Raw genomic sequence first — 18796 nt, forward strand, 5'->3', positions numbered from 1 at the left:
ACTCCCATAAGCTGCATTTCATTCCTTACATCTTTTTTTTTTTTTTTTTAGCTATTTTCAATAAACGTGTAATCGATCTGGGTGGAAAAAAACGTCGACTCGAGTGCTTGAACTCTTGTTTAGTTCACCTAATCATCACAGCTGTAGATTTACTACCCAAGTTCTAACAATGTCATAGAAGATTATTGTTTGAACAGTGCCGTGTTCATTAAACATAACGTAACCAGTCTGCTATAAAACGGCAAGGTTTTATTACTCGATCTTTCCGAACCACTAATTTGGTTCTTCAAAATTTTCTGACGACGTTGAAGCTCTTATAAGGCAACACTTGGCCAACATAAATGAAGTGATATTTCTCTTGGATTCTGGATACAATGATGCTAATGAAAGTGTTGGTTTTTTATCAGAACAGTATGGATTGTTCGAACTAATCTGCTATTGTGTTTGCCTGAGTGTATAAACAGCTTGTCACAATTAAAGCCTTTTCCCCCCCTTGGGGGCTGATATTGGATTCAATCAAGCCTCTTTGGAAAAAGAACCAGTTTCTTTTCTTCTGAAAACGTTTGCCTTTTTTTCCGCCCTTCCAAGGACGGCACTGAATTAATATGCAAGTATCTAAAGTACACACACACACAGAGGCTCTAATTTCACATTTCAACATTTATGGCATAGTTTCCATTACTCCAAGATCACACTAATGAAGCAGACAGTAATGAGAAGGTTTCTTTACTAAAGTGGAATGAGGGAAGAAAGCAGTAGTCACACAACCCACTGAAGACGAGTTCAACCGTAGAGATAAACAGTAAAGTGGCAGTATCATTAGTCTGACCCCCAACCTCTCAGGATAGTTTTTTCTTTTTTTTTTTTTTTTTTTTTTTTGATGAATTATGTAGTTGCTTAGAACACAGAAAACTTAAATACACACATCTGGATCATCTAGAACCTGGTTACAACTGCATTCAAGGAGTAAAAGCTATTGAAAATGATTGGCACAGGGTTCGTACAAACGACCTGCATCATGTCCGTCTAGGACATCGAGCGGCGGTGTGTTTTAATATTGATGAGCTGTTTCTGTTTTTCTTTTCTTTCATCTCAACATATTCTTATCAGGAGTAAGATTGTCCTCTGTGCCAAAAGCTGCGGTTTTCATTTTAATATGTTTTGTCTTATGACTGTAGAGGAGTGTGTAAGAATAATCTTCCTATGTGAGGAGGTTTGTTTAAGGCAGACCCTGTATTTTTCTTCTCAGTGTTTGGGCCTTGTCTTTCAGTTCAGGACGGCTGTCTGTTTCCATCGTGGCAAGAGAACGCTGGAGCTGCTGCCGGCTCTTTTCACACAGGCAATCCCATTGGTCGCTCTCTATACACAATACAAATAAAAAAAACAAAACATTGTGGGGTTTTTTTGCATCGTTTACAAGTACAAGACAGCAGCACACGCTAATACATTTTTAATTTGATTTAATTAGAAGTCGTCTACCTTCGATCCTTTTAAGCAGTAGCTCCAAAATAGACAAGGCCTCCGTCCTTATGGAGGAGTAACTTCTGTTTTCTGGAGAAATCGTTAAAAGAAAAACAACACTGAAGTATCAAATCGTCTAATCGTTAATAATTAGCTGATCGTTGAAGAGCTGTAATTTACCCAGTGGTGATGTGAGTGAAGTGCAGGTTTCTGTCAGAAGTGCAGTCAACACGTGCGAGTTCTGACGGCCCTTTTCCAACAGCAGCAATCTGAAGACAAACCAAAAAAAAAAAAAAAGTGTCGTTTAACCTGAACACATGACGGCTGCCTGGAAATATAGGGCAGGGTTCAAGAAATATGGTGAATATCTACATGCTGGATTTTCTACAGGAGTACTCGATAAATTATTTGAGAATAATAAATAAAAGGCTGATTCTGTTTGCTCACCATTGGTTTATAGCCTCACTATTTACAGTGCTGTGTTGGGTACGAATCGAATAAAGTATTGAAAAGTAGAGAATATCGGACGGATACAGAACGTTCTGGATGAAAGCGTTTCCTCACCCGTGATAAAAAGCCTTCATGCCCTGTAAGACACCGAGCTGAACTTTCCAGGTGCTCAGTTTCAGTCTGTCACACATTAATCCGCACACTTCTGCCTGGTACTGATCTGCAAAAAAAAAAAAACATACACATTTATTCCCGAGGAAAAGATGAGAGATATCTTCATTTCCTATGTTCCTATTGGTTTTGTCGTTAGCATGTCTCTTAATGTGTGTCTTAATCACGTACTCTGTGTCTCCTCGTTCTTGGGCCAGGCTTTTCCCAGCGCCTCAAATGCACACAGCAAAAGTTCAGTTTGCAGCTCTCGTTCTTTCACGTCTTCGTCGTCGTCCTGCTTCGGTGAACCGGCGTTCGCAGGTCGATTCTGAGGACCACCGGAAAAAAAACAACATAAAATTGAACAGAAGTGCTGTCCACCACTGAAACAAGACACTATGAAAGAGAGATGCACTCAGAATCTGATATTCTGCTGCCCAAAAATAAACAAACAGCTCTGAAGCATAGTGTCTGTAATAAAGGACCCTGGAAGATCTGAAAAGATTTTTGATGGCTAGGTGTCAGATTCCTCAGTCTGAATTCTCTAATTTCATCAAACATTACAGGAGAAGGGGGTCACGGTGGCTTAGTGGTTAGCACGTTCGCCTCACACCTCCAGGGTTGGGGGTTCGATTCCCGCCTCCGCCTTGTGTGTGTGGAGTTTGCATGTTCTCCCCGTGCCTCGGGGGTTTCCTCCGGGTACTCCGGTTTCCTCCCCCGGTCCAAAGACATCCATGGTAGGTTGATTGGCATCTCTGGAAAATTGTCCGTAGTGTGTGAATGCGTGAGTGAATGAGAGTGTGTGTGTGCCGTGTGATGTGTTGGCACTCCGTCCAGGGTGTATCCTGCCTTGATGCCCGATGACCCCTGAGATAGGCACAGGCTCCCCGTGACCCGAGGTAGTTCGGATAAGCGGTAGAAGATGAATGAATGATTACAGGAGAAAACTCAGTTATTTTGGCAGACAGGTGCAAGAGGTGCCAATAATTCTACTGCCTAGAGTTCTCTCTCTCTCTCACACTCAACTCTGCAGTCACTTTACCTTTCTAATGATCGGGAACAGAATATCTGCCATTTCCTGAAAGCGATCCTCTTTAGCCGCCTCCAAAATATTTGCTGCGCTCCGTAAGGCGGCCATTTTGTAAACCAGACTCTCCTTTTTGCATTCCTTTAGCACCGTGTCCAACACTTGACGCACGGTTGGCTGACCTGCTGCGGGCTTCTGCAGCTCCGCACTACACACACACACACACACACACACACACGTCTTGAGAACATATAAAGATGTAAATGCGTATGAATGTGTCTAAATGTTTAAAGTGTTACAGACTAACCTGCACTGTGACACCACAGACCCAACGGCCTTAAGCAGCTCCTCCTAAAAAGATAAAGGATAAAACACGTTACATTCCCCAAAATCTATGTACAGCCATAACAACTAATAATCACATTTTTAATCTGAATTCAAAATTCTTGCACTCTTGATGTTCTGTATATTTGGAGTGTGTGTGTGTGTGTGTGTGTGTGTGTGCATGTGCGTGCGCTCACCTTCCCGGCCCACGTGCGTCCAGCCAGCGCCTGCAGTAATGCACTTAGCACCATCCCCAAGTGAGGTGCAACAAGCGAGCCTGTCTGTTGCTTGGCGATGGTTGCCATGGCGGCTCCACCTTGAGACTTCATCTTCCAGGACTGAGACTGCAAAGCTCTCTGTGTAATGGCTATGAGCTCAGGCATATAGAGCCGGATTCCACCAAAGCTGCCTACGGCGAGTGGAGGAATGAGCGAAGAGAACGAACAAAGTGTTAATTCTGTTAAAACACTTCAGTTCTACTTAATCCCAGGTTTTATGCTTTTCTGAATGACCAGCTGTGACTTAACGTGGCTTCAAATAACCAGGTGATTACTACTGACAAAAGCCATAGCAACAGCGCTACAGTAAACGACTTCTTTGAATACAATCTCATGGTGAGAGTGGCCAGTTTTTTTTTTTTTTTGCAAAATAATACGTAACAATATAGAAATCACAGGTTTACTTTCTGTTCAAGGTCCTTTACTGCAGCTCAGTGGCTACGATGTGCCTGAAGAATCCTGACTGGATCTCGGTTTGGAACAAAACGAAGCCCTGCATCGTTAGCATTAAGCGGCTCGTTACGGCCGTACGGTTTATGATGATTACTGATGTTCGGATTCTGCATTAATAATCATAACAATAGCACAACTCATGTTCTAGTACAGGGGTCGGTAACCCACGGCTCCGGAGCCGCAAGTGGCTCTTTCATCCCTCTGCTGCGGCTCCCTGTAGATTTGGAAAATAAATATTTAATTTAAATTTATTTTAGTTAGTTTTATAAAAAATGCTCTTGTAACATTAAAATTAACCGTATTTTATTTTTTTTGTTGCTCAAAATATACTTGCGAAATCCGACACAGAAGCAGACGCGTTTTTGGTTTTCTGCAGCCGGCAAGTTAAACTTTTGATGTCATGAACACGAAGAGGACTCAATTAGACACTGAACATTTTATTTGAAAGTAACCTTCAACCCAGCGTCTTGTTGTTAAGGTTAATTCAAACTGTTCAAAATATTTTTGTTTGCTTGCAGAAATAAAATTTCGTTTACTCGGTAGCAGTTCATTGATTTCATAAATCGTCGCTGTCAGGCGGAATCCTCGTATCTCCAAAACCGTTATTTTTCAGGAAATTAAAAAAACGCCGTAACTTATCTGCAGTGCACAGGGTTTATTCGGCGTTGCAGTGGATTGTCTTGCACTAAATTCCTGTCCTCAGACGAGCACCAGAACTAGCGGGGGTCAAGATTTTTTTTCCTTTGAGCCCAGTGTTTTGAAGACATTTACCTCAGAAGACGTGTTGATTCGTTGCGACTCTTCTTGAGGAGAAATATGCCGTGAAGCTCTCCCACGGAGTGAGGAAGAGGTGGACAGTTGAAGTGTCCAATGGAGTTATGAGATTTGCGCTCAAGCTATTTTCAAGACTTTAGATTGGTTAATAACTTGTAAAAATAACAGACCCACGTGGGGACTGACCAATAGCATCGATATGTGAAAAAATATGAAATTGACCAAATTTGGACATACGAGGTTTCCGCCCGACAGCGACGAAATGCAACACACTACAGTTTTTTCTACACTTTCCATAAAGGTAAAAAACGATATATGCAGCATTCTCTTCATTTTAGATGTCAAATGGGTTTTGTGGCTCCCTGTGTTTTTTTTCTGTGGGAAACTGGTATAAATGGCTCTTTGTGTGTTTAAGGTTACCGACCCCTGAGTTAGAGCATACAAGAAAAGAGAGAAAAAAAAAAAGAAGAATAGTAGAAGTGCTTGGACCCAAAAACATCCCATGGGCTGGAATTAACTTCTGATTTGACATGATCCAGAACTTGCTGTTGTTTTGCAGTCATGACTTCTAGAAGAAGAAGAAGAAGAAATCCTGTGAACATTCCATTCTACTCTTTACCAGGCACGTGATCCTGCCACACTTCGGCCCACAGGTTGGCATCTGCGCTGTCCCCTTGTTCGTCAGGCTGCTGGTGCATGCCCAGGAACGCCAGTGGCAGAGCCATGCTGGCATGAGCCTTCAACACGTCAGGACTGTACTGACTGATCGCATGGACCGTCAAACAGCAGGACGACTTGTACACGGCCTCTGGGGGGTAAAGAAAGAGAGAGAAAAGGGTATTAAAGGACGAAGAAACCTGCAAGTAGGAAGCAATGTAAATAATCTTAATGTAAATAGTCGAATCTTGCCTTCTTTCTCCAGATACCAAGTGCTGAGTTTCTGCAGAAGTTTCTCCACACTGCTGTCCTTTGCTGTCTGCAGGAAAACACAACCATGAATGCACGTGTTTATTATTATTATTATTATTATTATTATTATTATTATTATTATTTTAAACTACTGTACATGCTACATCTACTCACTCTGACCAAATGACCGATAGCGAAGGCGAAAGATTTCTGAACCACGACGCTGCGGTCGTGGATCCCGTTTAGGAGCGCGCTCATTAGTTTCCCTGTAAACATAAACGCCACAAACACGGACGCTGAAGACGTGTGAACATAACCGTTTAGATACGGTAACGTGTACGTATTATGTTACTTACCCGAGTAAGGCGTGAGGTCTTGAGGACACTGTACGGTCAGTGACACGATCACGCTGGCGCAGCCACCCTGTGGACCACATCCGTACATCACTGACTACGTGCTACACAAACAGACGTGTCTACACAGATGTCTCACGACGTGTTTACACATTTACCTTGGTACCGAGTCCGACTCCACTCTTTAGCAAATCGCAAAGTTTAGGAACCAGCTGCCCCAGAACAGACACGTCCAAATGCTGCAGACACTGCAACGTACACAAACACACATCTTTATTTATTAGATAAAAGAATAAAAAACTATTTCCTCCCTTTTAAATCTGTTTATTTCGAGCATCTGCTTTAAAAGTCCCCGTGTACACACTGTTACTATAGAAACGACGACATATGACACTTCCTGAGCATCAGGATCAACAATCCAACAACGCTGCATCGATCAAACATCTCTCACACACACACACACACACACACACACACACACCCCAGAATAACAAAACTGAAAATTTGGAGCGCTTTGGCCAGGTAACGATGAACTCATTAGAAAAGCCCTGTAAGTGCTTTTAGCTTTCAGATTGTATCCGGCACCAAAAAAAAAAAAAAAAAAAACACGGAATAAATAAATAAATAAATAAATAAATAAACCATTTACCGGCTATAATGCATGTTTTGGCACAGCAACAGAGCACTAGTCTGGCGCACGCCTTATGAATTCCTACCATGTTAATGGTCTCCATCATAGGTGAGGACTTTGCTGCACTCAGTCTGGCTGTATCCATCGCACTCTGTGATGAGAAGAGAACAGCTTCAGGTTTCACACTGGGAATAGGGTCTCGTTTGCACTTGATTGAGATCACAAGTTCACTGATTACTCATATAAACAGAGAAAGTGTGCGTCGATACCATTTTTATTTTCTCCCCGCAGGCTCAGTAGGAGAACGTGTAATTTTTGGTGCTGGTCAATAGCGCTAAGGGAAACGAGTAACCGCGTTAGTGTTAACGGTGTTCTCGTGGACGTGTAGGCACGTTTAGTTCTTGATTCTTGCTGCATTAAGCGTGCACATGTACGTGTAGTGTATATTCTTTAGAACGCCAGCTAGTCGGTTGCCTGACGTACTGTTTCGACTGATGTTCTCTCTCTCCTAACTAGAACATCACAAAAGCTTTGATTTTTCCAATTCGAATATGACAAACAATACAAAACCCCGTCGTGTACGAACCTCGCCTCGGGAGTATTTCGGTACTGTGAGGTAAAATACTGAGTGCTGCTCACCTTCTCCTGCTCTGTGGCTCTCAGACTGAGGTAGTTGAGTACTTGTGGTTCGAGTACACTCAGTGCCTCCAGCAGAGCCGGAATGAGACGAGGGGCGTGCGGCGTCAGACAGCTGCCTGCTGCTTTACTGATCTTCACAAGAGTCTGAATACTAACACACACACACACACACACACACACACACAGGCATGAAAGCCGCTGATCAAAACCACGTGTATTTTAAGCTACAGAAACCCCGTTCCTACCTGAGCGTGCGAACCTCAGCCACGTTGCTGACGATGCCTTTGTCGAGCAGAATGGGCAGGAGCACGCTGACTGTTTTTTTAGCCGACGTGCCTGTTGATTCACACGTGCGCACACATATCTGCAAAACGCACACAAACACACACGTTTTGCTTTTGCATTCCAAACTATATGACCGCTACTGCTACTGTTTTTTTTTTTTGTTTTTTTTTACCTTACTGAGGGTCTTCAGCGTTAAATCTGCTGCTTTTCGGACTGATTCCTGAAATACACAAACATGCTGCGCTCAAAAAGTGGACTAAGTGGACAAATTACAGGCTTCCACGGCTAAGTGTCTGCGTCTTGATACCTTGATATCGTCTAAAACCCGGAAAAGTGTTTCCCAGATCTCGGTTAGACGCTCTATGAAGTCGTCCGCCGGCCTTCCGCGAATCAGATCGTTTAAAGCTAAGCAGCTACGAGGAGATAAGAAGAATGATCACCTTGGACTTCTTATTCTATTCATCAGAACACTTTCTCCCAGAGTTTTCCTACTGCTTGTTGGCTGTTACCTGGACTCTCGGACTCTCCACATATTGCTGGTCAGGTTGGAAATGACATCCTGCAGAATCTCCCTGAAGTATTTATCCACCTTAAATGCAAAAACAAAAGAAAACCAAATGCAAATCTAAATTTCAAAAGTTCCTGAAATCCACATATTCTATATCTACAGTGGGCTACAGTAGTAAAATAGCGATATTTGTGTGTTGGAGTCAGAGGAATATAAGGGGTTAATGTGTAGGATAAACTCGTACCATAGTTTTGTCAGTGACGAGGGCGTCCCAGATGCTGGTCATGGCCTGTCGGATGCCCAGGTTGGGATCAAACTGGTACCTGTAGAGACGTGGCACCAACTGGGCCAAAAACGGCGCAAGCTGCTCTCCAGCTTTAGCTGCAATAATGTTAAACCCAAACGCTGCCCCCTGTAACAAGAGGAACGACGACGATTTAAAATAGAAACTGTGTCACATCAGCTACAGTATATATGAAGCAGTACAACAGATGTAGAATGTCAAATTAACCCTTATATAAAAGTAACTACAAGCGAACACTTTTGCCCCTTTTCCACCGAGGCAGTTTGAGTGCTGGTTCGGAACCTAATTTAGAACCAGTTCTTTCTGTTTCGACCGCCAAAGCACCGGCTCTGAACCAGGAAAAGTGGTTCTTAAGTAGCACCAAAACGTTGCTGGTCTACACTTAAGAACCGCTTGTGTCAGGGGCTGTGGGCGGAGCTACTGTTAGCGCATTTGATAATATACCTTAAGTATACTAATGTTTAATACACTTTTACTTTACCGCGATATGATACATTATCAGCACACATGATAGTAAGTAGCTACATGCTAAGGCTAACTTTTTTCTGTGTTAATGATAAAATAACGTTATGTACTTTATCGATAACAACCTCCGTTTATACAGATTACATGGAGCTGCACGTACACGTTTTATTCGCCGTGTTTGGATGCTAATGTATGTTCGCAAAGCCATGAGCATTAACAATAAAGCAACATCCGCCATTGTTGATGTGTTTGCCGCTGCTGCGCTAAAGTTGCTGGGACACGTGAGACGTATACAGTGACGTCAGACTCGGCTCTGTGATGCTCTCTAGCCGGTGGAAAGGCAAACCGGTTCTTAGAAGGTTCGGCAGTGGAACCAACTCTGAACCAGCAACATTGCTAGCTCTGAACCAGCACCCGGTTCTTTTTTTTTTGGAAAAGGGGCATTTGAGAGACGAATGGACAAAGCACCAGGTCGCTAAAGCAGTTCGCTCACCTTTCTTGAGTTCCACATGGCATGGTGATTGGCCAGGTTCATGAATTTGTAAACGAGATCTGGTTGGTTCAGATCACTTGCCAGAGAGCAAAGTTCCTTGTAGGTCGAGAGGCCGTGCCTGTCGGTCGAGAAAGCTGGTTATTTAACTGTGTAGCAGGACATAATAAGGCTGGAATGAGTTCTAAAGCGTGTTAGTAAAAGAAGCCTTTGGTAACCAGACAAATAACTTACCCATCAGGAGCTTTGCCAAGAGAGTCACCCTGAAAGACCTCAGTGTCTTCAGATACAGTGTGCTTCACTCTAGACACACACACACAGGTAAAGTAAAATATTGTGTAACGCACTGAACTCATTCATAAATGTAACACGGAAATGAAATACCTTTTGCCGGTCATAAGAGTCTCTACTAAAGTGGACACCAGTTCCTGTTGATCCTGCTCTCCTCCCAGTTCGTACACTAAGCCCAAGCCTTTAGACGCCACATCCTGACTAAGCTCTACACACACACACACACACTTTATCCCGGTTATAAAAGTGACATAAAAAAGCACAGCTCCTTACAGGAAGTGTCGTTCTTAACTCACCATCTGGGTCAGATAATATGGAAATGAAGGCTGTCTGGATCTCCTTTAGATGAGACTACATATAAAAACAAACGTACATCACAGCTCTATAGTTAAATACGTCAGGTACTGTATTGGATTGTTATATATTATTAGAGTGTGTAGTGTCTGTGTGTTACCCGAATCTCTTTATGCTGGCTCAGTTTCTTTACGAGTGAGAGGAGCCATATGCAGGCGGCCTGGCGCACGTGAGGATTCTGACTCACTATGTACTTAGACAAGATGGCACTCAATGCCCAGGACAAGACGTCATTACTCTGCACATCTGAGACAGACAGAGAGGAGTGTGTAAGCCTATTAATACACTGAAGGTGTGGTGAAAAATCTATACACTCATCTGATATAGATGTCAGTATGCGCTCATACTGATGAGGACTATATAAAGCGCACACACACACACACACTCGCACTCGCACGCACACACACTCGCACACACACGCTCGCACACACACGCTCGCACACACACGCTCGCTCACTCACACGCTCGCTCACTCACACGCTCGCTCACTCACACGCTCGCTCGCTCACACGCTCGCTCGCTCACACGCTCGCTCGCTCACACGCTCGCTCACTCACACGCTCACTCACACGCTCACTCACACGCTCACTCACACGCTCACTCACACGCTCACTCACACGCTCACTCACACGCTCACTCACACGCTCACTCACACGCTCACTCACACGCTCACACACTCGCTCACACACTCGCTCACACACTCGCTCACACACTCGCTCACACACTCGCTCACACACTCGCTCACACACTCGCTCACACACTCGCTCACACACTCGCTCACACACTCGCTCACACACTCGCTCACACACTCGCTCACACACTCGCTCACACACTCGCTCACACACTCACACACTCACACACTCACACTCACACTCACACAACGCTGTTTAATCACGCTTCTGCGTACACACTCACTCTCAGGAGGACAGTACTGGTCTTCAGTGCAAGTCCAGACATCTCTGGCTGCACCTGAGCAGGTCCCTACAGAGGCACTCGTTATGGCCTCACCGACAGTAAACTGCAGCTCCACCTGCTTGGCCTGAGAGAGTCCGAGTGTGAGAGAGATGAGCAAACAGGGAAAATAAATAAATAAATAAAATCATAAGGCAATCAGAGGCAAATATCCATTTCATCGCTTCCCGTCACTTTGACACAATACTAGAAGACGTAAAAGCAGGACATCGCTACCTCTACTGAATCCATAAGGCCTTGCAGGAGTTTTTTCTGATGTGGGAATTCCGCATCTCCCACTGGGAGAAACCCCAGGGTCTGGATCACACGATCTTTCATCTGACCACAGAAAAACGCATCATTTATTAATAATCGACTCGATCACAAATGACCGCCGTCGTAAAGAACTTCTAATAATAAAACACTTAACAGGAACATTAACATGAGTTCAGTATAATAACTCTGATGGGCTCCTATTATGATGAATCGGTGTGTATGTTCTGTATGTGACAAAAGGCAACATCATACAGTAATAGTTAAAACCCTAATGGGGCAATATGCCGGCGTCACACCGTCACATTATCTGCACGGAAACGGAGAAAGGTCAAGGAGCTCGACTATGTTACCTTGCAGCTCTCTTTGCCTGACGTTATCCTCGCCAGCAGGTTCTCCACGAGGCTGAGTTTGCTGAATCCGTCTCCCTCGCTTGGGATTAGCAGCTCGCCGTTACGACTCATCTCGCCCAGAGCCGTTACGGCAGCGATCGTCAGCAACGGAGCGGCGCTGTCCAAAAACGCCCCTGCAGAGGAAATTGTGAGATTTACTGCACATCGGTTCTGTGTCAGTCTTCATTTCTACCTTCCCGACATCAGCATTTCTTTGAGTTTTTAAGGAGCCGTAAATCAAAGCCTAGTCATTTCTATTCACACACATATTATTATCTATTCTAAAGATTAACACAATAAACACAACCCGGAATAACACGACAATAGGAAAGGAACGGCTAAAACTATTCTACTAGGCATGAGTGATAAAAAAAAATCTATATAACTGAATAATGTGAGCATTTGAGCACTGAGACGTGAGCTCACATCTGGGCTACAACTGGGAATTGTTGGGAATTGAAGGGAATTGTTGAAGGGAATTGTTGGGAATTGAATTGTTATCTGTAAACCAAACGAAATACAGCAATGTCCCAAAATCCACTGGCTCTAGTTATTATACATATACTATTGACCACTTATGTATATATGTACGTACATATATACATATTAATAGTGATGTCTCCCGAGGGATAAATAGACCGTTTTTTTTTTGCGCCATGCCGATTGTTAAGCCGAAGCTTCAAACGGATTCGAACGACTGCGAAGGTGCTCGAGTTTAATGTCACAAAATGATAAGGTGCTTGAAAACATATTTGCTTATACTACTGTATAGGAATGTGATATGTGGTGCTCCTTGTTTGTATACTTTTTGCGTGTGAACGGCCATACCGATGGTTTTGGTCGCTATGGTGATCATCTCCTCGTCGTCTTTGGACGGCCTCGTCCTCTCGAGCGAAGTCGAGCAGTGTTTCCGGCTCATGTACCGACCCACCATGTATCCTAAAGCCAGAATGGCGCCGTGCTGAGACTCAGGACTCTGTTTTAAAATTGAATTAAGACAATAAAAATCCTTTAACGTTGCGCCGCCCCGTTCCGTTACCATCACCACCACCACATATCTTTTTAAATGATAAGAAGGACAGGAAAGACATGAAGACATTCAGAACTTATAAGATAATGTCTGTAGAGTGTGCAGCATCGCTATTACAGAATACCCGGGTACTTCTAGTCCAAACGGTGCCAACCTTTTGGCTTTTAGCAGCATAAATGTGATTGCTTTATAAATAAAAATGTACACTTTATTCAGAATCTGCTAGTGACACTTTCCTTCCTTTCGATGTTAATGCACATAAAAGCTACCGAAGCAGGACTTGTGTAACAGCGCCCCCTTTTTGAAAATCTCTGCAAGTCAAACATAGGCAAGAGTGTGTGTGTTTGTGTGTGTGAGAGTTACAAGAGTTTCAGAATATACAGAACAAAATAAAAGTACGTACGTGAACGTCTTTAGCGATCTTGATCAGGTTATGCACAGCAATCTTGAGCTCGTTGCCAGACATGGTGGAGACGACCACGGCGTACAGCTGAGCAGCTAGCTCCCGCATGTCTTCCTTATTGGTGTTCATCAGACCCTGACACAATCGTACCAACAAGGAACCGTCAACACACTGGATCGACGTATCGTTGAGTAAAATGATTTTACAAGCCACTCACTTTTATCCAATCGATTTTGTTGGCGAACCTGGGAGCTAGTTTCTGAGGACAGACAGACACCACCTCTAGCAGGCAATACATGACTGGAATACCTGCAGAGAAAGACAAAACAGTATAATAATAAAACATGACCCAGTTTAATGAATACTCTAGAACAGGGGTCTGGAGCTGCAAGTGGCTCGTTTATCCCTCTGCTGCGGCTCCTGTAGATATATAGATAGATAGAATGTAGATAGATTTGTAGAGTATTTGTAAGATTTGTAGATTTGTAAATGTAGATTCTATCCTGTAGATAGAATATTTAATTTAAATTTATTTTAGTTAGTTTTTAATACTAAGATTATGATGCTCTTGTAACATTAAAATTAACCGTGTTTAATCTTTTTGTCGCTCAAAACACGCGTCATATCTGCCGACTTGCGAAATCCGACACACAGAAGCAGACGCATTTTTGGTTCACTGCAGCCGGCAAGTTAAAATTCTGATGTCATGAGTACGAAGGGGACTCAGTTAGACATTGAACATTTTATTTGAAAGTAACCTTCAACCCAGCGTTTTTTGTTAAGGTTAGTTCAAACTGTTCAAAATATTTTTGTTTGCTTGCAGAAATAAAATGTCGTTTACTCGGTAGCAGTTCATTGATTTCATCAATACAACACGCTACAGTTTTTTCTACACTTTCCATAAAGGTAAAAAACGATATATGCAGTTCTCTTCATTTTAGATGTCAAATGGGTTTTGTGGCTCCCTGTGTTTTTTTTTTCTGTGGGAAACGGGTCCAAATGGCTCTTTGTGTGTTTAAGGTTGCCGACCCCTGGTCTAGAGAGTGTGATGAAAAGAAGCTCGTGATCAGACACGACCGTGTACGGGTTTTATTTCATTTTGACAATCCCAGAAATAACACCAAATTTCTGGGACGGAAAAGGCAGTAAATTTTTTTCCATAAGAAGCTTAGATTATAAACTGGGATTTTCTTTACAAGTAATAAAGCTTCCACCTGTGGATAATCTCATATTCTGTGTTTGTGGTGCTAAAGGTTGTAGCATGAAAGCGTATGTAGATTTATTTCTGATCGCCGTATTATTTACCCCCGACGGCCGACAGCAGCTGCTGCAGCAGATCCATGTAGAGCTGAACCGGATTGGTCTCTCCTCCTTTAAGCGCAGAGGAAGAGGGCGGAGCTTCGTTCGCGAGCAAAGACCGCACGTATTGGCCAACGACAGGAGCGTCGTCCTGCATGTCCATCAAACTCTGCGAAGCCGGTGTGGCTCCGGCACTATGAGCCAAACACATCCTGAGATATAAAACAATCTGGGGAGGAAAAAAAAAAAAAGGTAAATGGGAGTCTTTTCACATTACTTATTAATATACCCATTCATATTAAAACTGCTGAAAAGTCAGGCCTGTTTCAGCCGTGCAGACGAAGAGATATGGAGAGAGATTGATTTTCTTCACCTCTTCAAACGTGGCAGGGTTAAAAGGAAGTGTTGAAGTTCCGACAATGTATTTGGCCGGAGTCTTCATCCTCTCAGAGGCCTAAAACACATCAACATAAACAGGATATTAATACGCTAAACAACTCAAGTTTATTAACTCGTGACTCGAGCAAAAACAATTATTCTAAGTTCTTTATCACAGACAACCCGACCTTATCCTGTATATAGCTGACCATCTCAGCAAAGGAAGGCATGGGCTTGAATTTTTCTCTCTCTCCTCTTTCTTTCTTAGACGGGAGAGACCTGAGAGTGCGCCGGGCTTCTCCAGACACCTCCTCCCGGCTGAACGTAGTAACAAGCGCACACACGGTTACATTAAACACACAAAATCTTTGAAGCAGTAGAAGTCAAAGAAATAGGCAGGTCATAAGAGGTATTTATAATGACTTACGGATCTCCTGCAGCTAGCAGAAGCAGGTATCTGGAGGGAACGTGGTCTGGTGCAAACACCATGCTGGCAAACTTCATTGCCACCTGACGTACCTGCACTTCCGGCTGAGGTACAACAACGTGCAATAACTAACAGTGAATCTTTTTTTTTGTTTTTCTTAAAGCAAAAAAGATCTTGTGGCCTGTTTAGAGCATACGTTTTGAAATAATGCAATTTCCTTGTCATTCACATGCCAATATATAAAGAATAGGTCGCAAAGTCGTGTGACAAACCTTTCCTATGTATGCAGCAACTAGTGCCTCCATTAGGTTGAGCAGCGCCCCCTGCAGGTTGACGTATGCGCCCACCATCATCGACAAAGCCTCTTGTATAGCCAGGCGCACGTCAGCTTCTTCCTGTTAACATAAAAATAGAAACCGAATCTATTTCAGAAAGGTTTTAGGAGGTCATGTCAGGATTTATTCCCTATAAAGCACTGCTCCGTACACGTTCTCTCTGATTCAGACAGACTCACCTTGCACATGGACTCAAAGAACTGCTGGACCAGGGCTATGTCTTTAGTGAAGAGCTGTGGCATTCGACTATAACAAAGTAAATACAGTTAGCGCACACTTTCTTTTCGTCTAAAAAAAAAAATCCTTTAGGATAGAGGACCGAACAAAAACCAGAATTACCTTGAAAGCTTTCCAACAGCTGAGTAGGCCATACACAGCAATTTAGGATCCTGAAGAGCAAAATAAACACCACTGTTTAGTTCATATTATGTTCATTCATTCTATGTTGCTGCTTAAGTGGAGAGAAGAGTTCATAAGAAAGCTTTTTCAACCTCCTTGTACTCGTTGATCAGCTTTGTAAGACCATTCAGCAGCATTAGTCCCAGTGGTTTATTGGTATCAGGACACCTGCAGACAGAAAATGGTCAAAAATACTAAAGATACTAAATCGTTTTAAAAAAAACTTACACTGTGAGTACTAAGATAGCAGGTAAAGTCCTACAAGAAGAATATATATAGAACTTACACAACACAGATATGGTGCACAAACTGTAATGTGAGAGACAGGAGTTTATTGTTGGTGTTGGCTCCAAACAGCCCATCGTAGACGACCTAAAACACACAATGCAACCATTAAGATTAATTACATTTATATTTCTGGCATTTATCAGACATCCTTTTGATTTAAAATTATACAACTGAGCAATTTGAGCGTTAAGGGCCTTGGTCAGGAGCCCAGTAGTGGCACCTTGGTGGACCTGGGATTCAAACTCGTGTCCTTCCGATCAGTAGTCCAACACCTTAACCGCGTCCCTAAAATCTATTTAATCTCTCTGACCTGGATGTTTGCGGGAAAACACTCAGCAGCGAGTCTGGAGCGAAGCAGATGAGGCAGAATCTTCATCTTGACCCGGGTGCTGACAGGTTCGTGCTTCAGTTCCCGCTTCACCGTGGCGCCCTAAGGAAAATGAAAAACATAAAGCAAAGCAAAACAAAACACGATGCTATCTGATGCCATTCACAAACAGCCGCACTCGCTGAACGTTTCTAAATGCTATAGCGTTACGACCTTATGTCACACGTCTACACGAAATAAAAGTTAAGCTTGAGAAAAATTGATCAGTTTGCAAAATTATTTCCAAATGTAAAAAAATTTAATTAAAAAAAAATATATACGGCAGGTGCAACCATTTGTCATTATTGAGTTTACCTGTGAGTAGCGATCTTTGAACATCCCACATTGCATCAATAATTCATTCTCAAGCAACAAAGAGGCCAAAGGTAACGTGCTACAAGATGTTACCACCACCGTGCTTTAACCACCATGCTTCCCGTTGTGGTCGTGTTCTGTACAATCTGAATTCTAATAAAAATCCCGGCAAGTTAAAACATTTACAGACTCTCTCAAATAAAATTAGAAACATACCTTTGTTTTGAGTGGAATATCTCCCAGGAACACCTTGAACATTTTGTTGATGATAAGTGGATTGTTCCAGTCAATAATGCTGCGACACAAAACGATGATTATTTTGATACAATCGAAACTTGTAAACTGATCAAAAACTACTAGAATAAAACACCACCTTTTACCTCTGTTTGCTTTTCAGTTCCAGGTCAGCTGCTGTAGCAACGCTATGCCTGGTGTCGCTAGAGGCAACAACCAGGTGGACGACGGTTTCCACTTCGGGTACCTGCTGCGCCTCGATGAACTTTACGATCCCCAGCTTGCACTACACAAAGAACGGTTACGCTACAAACGGGTTTTGATGTGCATGTGTGCTTTACCAATAGTCCGTACCCAAAAACTGGCTGTGAGCAGCTTGTTAGCTACTATATAGATGCAAATCTGGTCTTTGATGCAGCAGTACTCTGAACACTTCAGCGACAACATGGAAGTGTCCTTGATCGTTGTTGAACATATTCATATGCGTATGCTTTGATCAAATATTCGCATTTACATTGACACACTATCACTTTCTTTCCAAATGTACCTGCTCCAGCTGTTCAGGACTCCACTGGGCTTCTCCAATAACCCTTTTAACAGCATACAGGCTCATCCCTGGAGGAGGCTGAGGAAGGTTCTGAACTGTTCCTCCTGCTCCAGCACTCCCCTGTGGGGAGGAGGGTGCAGGACGACTTGCCTGCTCATTCAACACAAACCTGATAAAAAGAAGTGGCAGTTAGCTGACTTGTACTAGGAACTAACTTATCTCTATTATCAAACTCATATTTTAATCAAACCTAGACGCTAAGCTTCTTACGGTCTGTTACAAGAGCTCATGTGTAACTGGAATGATGTTTTAACTATACTGGCTCAGAACAAGTCATCTCTAAATGTTTATAATGTTTTGGATCAGTTCATGTATGCAATTTTTTGTCTTATATGAACAGTATAGTTGCTTTCAAACGATTTATTTAACTCGACACTTAAAAATGAGTCAACCATTCTACTAAATCTCGTTTCGGTAAATTCCCATTTATCCTATGAATTCATGTTTGTTAAATTAGACCTTTTTTTTTTTTGCTTGTCCATAACACTAAATATCCACGATATTAGCACACAGGACATTCTGGCAGCTTAAAAATGAACCCAGTATGATTAGACATCCCATTTGGAAGGCATCCTTTTTTTTGTTTATTTTTCCATGTTTTTGAATAACTGTCAAACATTTAATTATTATTAAATAAGTAAAACATTGCTATTATTTTTGTCTTTTAGCATTTTTTTTTTTTTTTAAAAAACACACACACCCGTAAGGCATCAGGAGGACATCGAGCATGAACTCCAGAAGCTGATGAACGGTCCTGGGTTTCTCTGTGAGGACAAACGGCGACGCTTTAGAAGGCTCGGTCGGATACTTCATGTGGTATAGAGTGGGAATTAACAAATGCATCAGGCTGAGGGGGAAAAAAAAAACAAAACAGAAAATGAATCATAAATACGAGTAATGTACTACCAAGATGGAGCTTCAGGGTCTGGGCATGTCCTGATTTGATATCACC

General features: G+C 42.7%; 1 protein-coding gene across 1 annotated transcript in view; it reads right to left on the reverse strand.

Annotated features, from left to right (window-relative positions):
• Positions 1-652: 652 nt before the first annotated feature.
• Positions 653-18796, reverse strand: part of ecpas (Ecm29 proteasome adaptor and scaffold) — a 20349-nt gene continuing 2205 nt past the window's right edge. The window contains exons 5-49 of the mRNA XM_060864517.1: positions 18545-18691; positions 17785-17953; positions 17384-17523; positions 17220-17298; positions 16632-16751; positions 16320-16405; positions 16126-16201; positions 15974-16023; positions 15814-15880; positions 15572-15694; positions 15300-15403; positions 15061-15190; positions 14868-14948; positions 14501-14723; positions 13413-13504; positions 13196-13330; positions 12591-12738; positions 11724-11896; positions 11335-11436; positions 11062-11185; positions 10247-10392; positions 10089-10143; positions 9886-10000; positions 9736-9804; positions 9505-9622; positions 8487-8654; positions 8244-8323; positions 8042-8147; positions 7907-7954; positions 7695-7813; positions 7450-7600; positions 6896-6961; positions 6338-6427; positions 6183-6249; positions 6001-6092; positions 5827-5893; positions 5537-5725; positions 3610-3821; positions 3396-3439; positions 3104-3296; positions 2254-2389; positions 2026-2131; positions 1642-1730; positions 1480-1551; positions 653-1359 (exon numbers count right to left, since the gene is read on the reverse strand). Of these exons, the coding sequence (XP_060720500.1) occupies positions 1220-1359; positions 1480-1551; positions 1642-1730; positions 2026-2131; positions 2254-2389; positions 3104-3296; positions 3396-3439; positions 3610-3821; positions 5537-5725; positions 5827-5893; positions 6001-6092; positions 6183-6249; positions 6338-6427; positions 6896-6961; positions 7450-7600; positions 7695-7813; positions 7907-7954; positions 8042-8147; positions 8244-8323; positions 8487-8654; positions 9505-9622; positions 9736-9804; positions 9886-10000; positions 10089-10143; positions 10247-10392; positions 11062-11185; positions 11335-11436; positions 11724-11896; positions 12591-12738; positions 13196-13330; positions 13413-13504; positions 14501-14723; positions 14868-14948; positions 15061-15190; positions 15300-15403; positions 15572-15694; positions 15814-15880; positions 15974-16023; positions 16126-16201; positions 16320-16405; positions 16632-16751; positions 17220-17298; positions 17384-17523; positions 17785-17953; positions 18545-18691 (5107 nt within the window). The 3' untranslated portion in view covers positions 653-1219. The remainder of the gene's footprint in view (positions 1360-1479; positions 1552-1641; positions 1731-2025; positions 2132-2253; positions 2390-3103; positions 3297-3395; positions 3440-3609; positions 3822-5536; positions 5726-5826; positions 5894-6000; positions 6093-6182; positions 6250-6337; positions 6428-6895; positions 6962-7449; positions 7601-7694; positions 7814-7906; positions 7955-8041; positions 8148-8243; positions 8324-8486; positions 8655-9504; positions 9623-9735; positions 9805-9885; positions 10001-10088; positions 10144-10246; positions 10393-11061; positions 11186-11334; positions 11437-11723; positions 11897-12590; positions 12739-13195; positions 13331-13412; positions 13505-14500; positions 14724-14867; positions 14949-15060; positions 15191-15299; positions 15404-15571; positions 15695-15813; positions 15881-15973; positions 16024-16125; positions 16202-16319; positions 16406-16631; positions 16752-17219; positions 17299-17383; positions 17524-17784; positions 17954-18544; positions 18692-18796) is intronic.

The sequence above is a fragment of the Tachysurus vachellii genome, chromosome 2 (assembly GCF_030014155.1).
Source record: "Tachysurus vachellii isolate PV-2020 chromosome 2, HZAU_Pvac_v1, whole genome shotgun sequence".
NCBI lineage: Eukaryota > Metazoa > Chordata > Actinopteri > Siluriformes > Bagridae > Tachysurus > Tachysurus vachellii.